This window comes from Coregonus lavaretus (genome assembly GCF_964263955.1).
Source record: "Coregonus lavaretus genome assembly, chromosome: 37".
Classification (NCBI taxonomy): Eukaryota; Metazoa; Chordata; class Actinopteri; order Salmoniformes; family Salmonidae; genus Coregonus; species Coregonus lavaretus.
The window spans coordinates 17,368,509-17,377,040 of NC_140024.1; the positions used below are offsets into that span (position 1 = coordinate 17,368,509).

Sequence of the window (8,532 nt, forward strand, 5' to 3'; positions counted from 1 at the left end):
TCAAGCTCCTTGGCTACTCCCCTGCAGAGATAGACAAGATTGTCTAGCAATGGCGTGCCATCCATCTTAGTAAATGGAATGAGACAAAAAACACACTGGGCTTCTGGAGTGAGATTTGGAAGTTCAGGGATGCAGCTGATATCAACCCGTTTCAAGAACTTGCCATGGCTGCTGTGTCTGTGTTGTCCTTGCCACACTCGAATGCTGAAGTCGAGAGAGTATTCAGCCAGATGAATGTGCTAAAAAGCAAACTTAGAAATCGGATGTCCTTGCAGACCCTTCATTCGATATGGACTGAAGCTGTCTGGTGAGGCTTGCTATGAGCACCAGCTGCCTGATAATGTTTTGCAGCTTTTTGGCACATCAGCTGCTTACTAAAAAAAAAACAATTACCCTGAATTAGGGCCAGACTAGTTACCATAATTTTCTCACATTGCCATTGACAGTTTTTTCTATTGTCTCTTTTTGGTCCATTTAGATTGTTAACGTAGATTGTATACAAAAAAAGGTTTAAAATGTTATGGTTAAAAATGTTCATGTTTTACTGTGACTTGTTGTAGGCTCCTAAGTGGACCATAAGGTTAAAAACCAAACCAAACTTAAGAAAACTAAACAAAAAACATAAAATAAAATAAAAAACTAAGTAACTCCGCCAGAGTGTCTCTTTTGGGTCACTTTTGCCGGTCCCAAGCATGGATAAAGGAGGAGGGTTGGAATTGTGACATAAAAAAAAACAAGAATCGACAGAAGAAAGTTCATTTGTAGTTCTAAATATATTTAGGGTGTTTTGTACTCACTTTTTGTCTCTCCCACTACGTTATTCCTCGCTCCTACAGCGTCCATCACAATTACATGCACATGGCCAATTATGCAAATTAGGTGATGATTAGCTTGTTTGTATTACAGTGTTTTTGTACATGAGTTGTTCTATTTTAATACTGTCAACACTGAAAGCACCTAACAGGATATATGTTTTACTTTTCTTCATGCTCCTCTATAGAACAACTTGTCAGATGGAGCATTGGAGACTGATGTATTCCTGTCCTGTCTTTTCATAATAGTATTGCAGATCTACAGAAAAACTAAAAAAGACAGCCGTGGTGTCACTCTAATTTCTTGGTTCTTCTGTGGTACATATAAATACCGCTACTGTGGTACATATAAATACCGCTACGTCTTCAATCAAATAGTTCTCAGCAGAATTTCAAAAGGAATGAAAACAAGAACGTGGCCCATTATACCATTATCCATCATTCTGTTTCAGGTAAGGTGTTTCAAGAATCTGTAGAGAGTATTTCTAATTTTAAAGAGCCATTGAAGCCTCAACTAACCAAAAGATGCCAGCAAACTGTTCCTTTGGACACCAACACTTGTTGTGCCAGGTGTAAACAAGTCAGTATAACAAAGTGCTATGTTATAAAGCAGGCAGAGTGCTCTTTTCTGCAATATTAGTTTTCATTTGAATGTCTATTGATCCACATTTTGTCTGATTGTTGTGAGGCTACAACATCAGTAAGGTAAGTCATCTGTAACAGAGGACTGGTTATAATAGCAAACGAGTTGTATAATTCCCTCCAACTAAGGTGGGAACCTTCCCACAGTTTGACAAACAGTATCAAAAACATTTGAAAGAAATTGTTTAAGTGCATAATGCACAATACCCAGTTTGTTATATATAATCACACATGCCCCATGTACTTCCCTTTGCATTTTGTACATTTTATACTTTGTACACTTTGTACGGTTAAAATGAAGTGATCTGCTCCTTCTTGGTTTTTATGTTTATAATTTTATATAATGTATACTTCATTTAATATGAGAGATGAGTTAGGATAAGTACTTTATTACATGATTAGTCCATCAAAGAAGAAAATGTGTCTTTAGTGCTGTATAGGCAGGAGCACAGGGTCAGCCACAGTGCTGCCCCTGGAGCTATGTAGAGGTTAGCTAAGTGCGTTGCTCAAGGACAACTGTAGGAAGTGGTGCCAGGTACTGTTGAACTGGATGTCTGCAATCAAATATTTCTCAACAGAATTTCAAAAGGAATGAAAACAAGAACGTGGTATATATGCATAGCCTGTTGCCAAATTTATTTATGTGTTTTGAATGGCTAAAACAAAACAAAATTAGACAAAAAAGCTGAAACTATTTCTCCTACTTTTAGCAGAGTACTTTGCAGGAAAGTGAACAAGTTGAACATAAATAGAGAACTAATCTAAGCAGTAAAGGGATGGTAGTGGCGAGTCATTCATCTTCTCCTGCGTCGTGACCTTGTGACCTGGGTCTCCTCCGGGGTCACGCACTCTGTCCTCTGGCAGCCACATTTATTAATGTGGATGTAGGAGTGGTTGTACTTTGACCCGTCTGGGCAGATCATCTCCACTTCCTTCTTGGTGGTGGATACTTCCCGACAGCAGCTACAAGAACGCTCCATCATGTTGGCCTCAAGAGAATACCTGAAAACAGAAACGAGAGGCCATGTCATTATGTGGAAGTAGTGATGGTAGCAGTTGTAATTATATAACACTGACTGAGTTTACACAGGCAGCCTAATTCTGATGTTTTGACCAATCAGATGAGCTCTTTTGCCAATAATTGGGCAAAATATCAGAATTGGGCTGCCTGTGTAAACTCAGACTTCTCAACAGCTTCTACCCCCAAGCCATAAGACTCCTGAACAGCTAATCATGGCTACCCGGACTATTTGCACTGCCCCCCCCCCACACCATCCTTTTACGCTGCTGCTACTCTGTTAATTATTTATGCATAGTCACTTTAACTCTACCCACATGTACATATTACTTCAACTACCTCAACTAGCCGGTGCCCCCGCACATTGACTCTGCACCGGTACCCCCCTGTATATATGGCCTCCCTACAGTTATTTTATTTTAATTCTGCTCTTTTTTTCTCAACACTTTTTTTGTTGTTGTTTTATTTTTACTTTTTTGTTAAAAATAAATGCACTGTTGGTTAAGGGCTGTAAGTAAGCATTTCACTGTAATGTCTGCACCTGTTGTATTCGGCGCATGTGGCCAATAAAATGTGATTTGATTTGATTTGATTTGCAAACACAGCCATTGTAACATAACATATTACTGAAAATATAATTTGCAGTTTGCATTTAGACAGGCAGCCCAATTCTGCTTTATTGGGAGGATTAATGTGTTAGTGTTCCTGAAATATTTCAGGAATGATCAAAATACTCACATGGCATAGGTGCCACAGGATCCACCGCATGTTGTCACTTCCACCTCGTTTGCAGACTTGCAGCCATTGCTGTCCAGGTACACTTTGCCCTTTGTCACGTTGCATGGCTTATATTTTGGAATACCTGCACACAAAAGTGACATTTTCAAATGAATTAATGTTAATCATCCTGAGGACCATGGCAATAGCTAAAATTATTTTTTCAATGCATGATAAAGGGGAAGAATGATTTACAAATGTCCATCAAAAAGGATGGTGTTAAAAAGACACTCACAGACATGGCAGCAACCATCTGGAGCAATGACTTCAGTTCCCTTAAAAACAAGAACATGGAAGAAAAAACAAGAACATTTTTAAGTCACTGACGTAGCGTTTACCAAACCGGCTCCACATGTTTTTCAGTGCAGTGCTCTTGCATGGTTCACTTTAAGCAGCAGGTGTCTGTAACCTCACATAAATACACAGTAGGTTTACCATATTAAGCAACAGGACTTGGTCTGAGCGACTGGGCATGTTTAAACTGAATTTTACAAGTATGATTTTGCACATTGTCCAGTTGTTTTTAAAATGGGCCAGTTTCCCGGACTACAGATAATTTATTGTAACTCACGGGTATGCAGTCTTCTGGGTAGAAGTCAGGGCACACAGTCTTAGCCTCCATTGTGATGAGTTGGTCCATAATCTTTACGCACTCAAACTTGAGACACTTGTCTCCAGATGGTATCCAGATGGAACCAGGCTGTAGAGGTGAGAATGTGAAAGATATCAACAGGAGATTCTTCAAATGATTTAAGATATACTGTATCATTGGTAAGATAGTTATTTTGCATAACACTTTAGTGCTACAGTACAATTACATGTTGGTGTTTTTAAATAATCAAGCAAAATAGGACTGATATGTTTAACGAATTGTAAATAGTAATGCTGCCTGATGCTATTTTACCTGAATAGTGTGTGTGGTGTTATCTGGCAGCATAACCACACAGCTTGTCTGTACACACTTTCCACAACACTGCCCAGGAACGGCTTGATGATCATAGCCCTGTAAGGAAGAAGTCAGCCCAGAGAGGAGAAAACCTTTATGATGTGCACATGATCTCTCTCATACCAATGTGTGATCCAGGTAATTCACTAGTAATTACACTTATTCAGTAGTAGCCCAATTGTGGACACAGATGAATCAGGGTTATTATAATATTTTGACATGGATAAGAACTCGGCAAATATTGGTTGAATTACATATGAGGCCAAAGGGTGTAGATGTGTTAATGGAGATCACTTACCTGCTGGCAGTGAGTGTCACATTCAGTAGGTTGACACTCAATGATATGTAGATGGGTTTGGGGATCCACCCTGTCACCACACACACAATTCTTACACTTGTCCTTGGGAACATTGGCACCAGGCTGGAATGAGAAAATGCAACATTTCAATGGAAAATGTATGAATTGAGACACTTTTTGTGTTCTATCTAATCTAATGTTTGTCTAATCTCATGAAAGGATTGACCCTAATAGAGGCCTCTAATTGCTTTATGGAGTGTTTTAATTTGTTTAGTTTAACTTCATTTGTTATTAATGTATGCAAGTAAAATAAATTTGTCCTCTTTTAATAAGTTAAATTCAAAATTGTTGATAGTGTAGAAGTGGTGGGACTGGCCAAAATGAACATTGCATAGATAGCATTCTCACCTGATATTCAGTGTTGTTAAATACGCAGACATCCATTGGCACTGTGGGGCAAAGAACATGGATAACCACTCAATACAGCAACTAACATGTTGGGATATCTATGGTATGCACACTCAAGCACATGCAGACGCATACTCACAGCATTGATAAGTTGGGCAACAGACTCCCATAGTTGCCTCTGTCTCGAATCCGACTGGACAAGTTATCTTGGAAGTAGAGCATCGTTTGACATCACACTCTGTTAGAAAGAAACAACTATTGTTTTAAAAACGATGAAAATGGCCACATTGGTTGGATATATTAGGTAGTCACCAAAAATGTTAATGTTTAAATGGAGATGTTAGAAAGCCCACATATAGAGCACATTATCCTAACAAGTCACTCACCGCATTTGTCCTTTTGACAACAGTCAACAGTTTCTACGACCTTAACTTGGCCCTCCTGATCACAGGTGAGAGGAGGCTGATGTTGGCATGCCACAGGCTGGCATTGGATTTCCAGACTGTACTGGTCACAAACACAATCCTGGCAGTTGCTCACCCAGGTCTCATTAGCCTGCAATGAGGAACAATTTAAGCTCATCAAGGTTTGCATTGACACGACCAGCACAAATTCAATCATTCAGTGTGTGGAATCATGCATTACTGAAGCGCTTTGAGGTTCTAAGAAAAGCACTATAGAAATGTAATAAATTATTATTATTATTATTACTATTGCATACATTATTATACATGATTGTCAAAAGTGAACTACCCACATGATGTTAATGTGTATATCAGAAACAAATTGTTTCTGTTCTCTGCTAAAACCTGTGAGAGAAATTCAACTACAATTTTACCTCTTTCCATTCTCTATTTGGCAACGGGCAAATATCTGATGAACCAAAGAGAAAATAATAAAAAATTTAAAAATAAGTAATTGAAATACAGTACATTCCACTACTTAGTTTTGATAATGTACTGTATGTACCGGAAGCACTTGATAAAATCAATATAAATCAATATAAACCAAAACCAACACCATTGAAGTATCTGTGAAAAATGCTGTGGTTAAACAGTTTTTTTGTTGTTGTTTTTTTACAAAAAGCTGAACCAGCTTTCAAAAGACAATTGCAGTAGCAATGAACAATTAACACTTTGTGCTTCCCAAAGTGAAGGTTAGCAGGATGTAGCTACTATCACAGCACCATACTGTCAGTCACCACACCGTCATCATACAATGCTGTTATTGAACCATCCTTACCACAGCTGGGGATACAGTAGTTTGAAGTGGAACTCATCAGAATGGTACCATTGGGGCAATAACATCCCTCCAATTGTATATCTCCCATGACACTGAACTCATTTTGAGTCTGGATGAATTTGAAATTGTACCTGCAGAGATATTTAAAAAGTGTCAATACCTGAGAGACTTTTCCCCGTCATTATGCCCATCCACTGAACAACAACAGCATTATACATACCAGGCATTACAGGTTGGTTCAACCTGTGGACCGCAGGCATTATAAACCTTGGGTTTCTCGCATGTGAAGTCTGTAGAGGGTGAGAGAAAAAGGTTAATAACTAATAAGCTACATCATAGAGAGGCTGTCTGAGTTTTTTGGTCTTGAGGAGTGATCTACTTACCACATTGTCCATTTGTATAATTTCTCCACTCAATACAGACTCCTTCTTGTGCACATGCATCAGCATAGGTCTGCATGCTGGTGCAGCCAATTTTGACATCACTCATATGACACACATCAAAGATGCATGCCACAAGGAATGGCTCGTAGGGGATTACCTTATGGCAACTCTCAAAGACCCTTAAAAAGATGCCACGCTTCAGTTAGAGTAGATACTTAAACACGATAATTCACTTCGTACTGTCTTCAGGCTTTTTCAAATGATTGCCGTGTTTTAGTATGTCAAGTTGCTGGCACTGAGATGATTCTGATTGAAAGGTTATCGATCCTACAGAGAAGATAGGTTTCTTGTAAATACGAATTGCTACTTACTCGCTTTGAATGAGATGACAAATGGGTGGATCGCAGCCTGGTGGTTGTGTTGGTGTCGGCTCTGGTGGTGGTGGCGTGCACTGACTGTTATTGTGGTCAGCAACATGCCATTGGTGTGCCATGTCAGGACAAGATGAATCAATAGTCCCATTTGGCAAGCGACAGTCATCTGTCCGGTTGTTGTCACATGTCCCTGAATAATATTGAATACCATTGTTAGACAATGAGACATCATGGGGTAATCATGGTAACAGAGTGACCGTAAAACACCTGTACTCACCACACTGTCCCTCAGTGTTGCCACTGAACTTGTCCCAGGGCAGGTATATGCTAAACATAAGACCAGTGAAAGACACCTTGGCATTAATTGCTGGTATGACTAAAAGGGTGTCAATTCCGTTGTCTGTGATGCGGAAGTCCTTGGTCTCATATGCTGGGATGATGCGTTGCTGGTTTATATCAATCTAAGACAAAAATGGTTACAATAATTCAATATTTGTATACCCAATACTATTCTAGAACTGTCTCCTTTATCTAATACATAGAGGAAGTATATCCATCTTAAATGAAAGCTAATTTATATCTAAGCTAATCAAAAAGCTAATTCCTCTTAAATGAAAAATGAATGAAAATGTCTTGAACATTCAGTATTTGAGATATTTTAATTACCAGACTTGTGAAAACTCCATCAACGTCCTTCTTGGTCATGAATATCTCGTAAGATTGATAATAAATTGTCAGAGACTGAGGACAGGAAAGCCCATCTGGGGCATCACAATAGTAATTGTCGATTACAACACTGAAGTTGTACTTTGGCAGGATTTCTTTGACCAAGACGTAAGAACAATTTCCTTGGAAGCCATAGTATGTTCCATCAAAGGTGACATAGTGAGGGTCTCCCCAACCATAGCAGATACCTTTGTAAGAAGAGAACAATTATCATTTAAAAGCACACGGATGTGGAATGTTTTATGCTGAATTAATAGTGCTGTGATGATACGTTTCCCTTGTTAGACATTCATATACATTTACTGCTGGTAACTATTAGATAACTCGAAACCAGTCAATAGTAAGTATAATTTTTCAGATTTTGAACTAAAATCAATAGCTAAAGTGGATTTTGTGACACAAAGAAAAAACTTTTTTTGTGAACTTACATTGACACTCATAGTGGAAACAGCATCCAGATTCGTCATACACTTGGATTGGAGGATAGTTATTTTCACATACTATAGGCTTCGGAGTCTCACATTGTACATGCTCATAAATAACGTTCCCGTTGGCGCATGTTTCAGTGATGCACTGGTTATGGATCCAGCTTTCACCGTTCTACAAACACAGAAAAATATTAGGCTTACAGGAAATATCTATGAAATAAAACAATTATTTTTGTAATAAAATCATCATTTTGTAAATAATAATTCCTATGGAATGATTCCACAAACGTTATTATCTATAGCAGAGTAAATACCTTTCTTGGAGGATGTTCATGGTCACAGTTTTGTTTTGGGGTGGTGGTTGGTCTTTCTGTTGTTGTTGGAAGGTGTGTAGTGGTTGGTGTAGTGGGAGGAACTGGAGTAGTTGATGTATTACATCTGGTAGAATGTGTTTCTACTTCACAAGTCTTGTTGCTGC

General features: G+C 38.6%; 1 protein-coding gene across 1 annotated transcript; it reads right to left on the bottom strand.

The window, feature by feature from the left end:
- Nucleotides 1–2,248: 2,248 nt before the first annotated feature.
- Nucleotides 2,249–7,605, bottom strand: LOC311111458 (intestinal mucin-like protein; the record flags this gene model as incomplete). Its single annotated transcript, XM_084154192.1, has 16 exons — nt 2,249–2,456; nt 3,211–3,334; nt 3,485–3,524; nt 3,821–3,949; nt 4,154–4,252; nt 4,494–4,616; nt 4,902–4,942; nt 5,041–5,139; nt 5,288–5,456; nt 5,740–5,774; nt 6,144–6,274; nt 6,364–6,433; nt 6,527–6,705; nt 6,898–7,090; nt 7,178–7,361; nt 7,567–7,605. 16 exons carry the CDS (start codon nt 7,603–7,605, stop codon nt 2,249–2,251), a joined length of 1,863 nt encoding a protein of 620 aa, XP_084010318.1.
- Between the last annotated feature and the right edge of the window lie 927 nt (nt 7,606–8,532).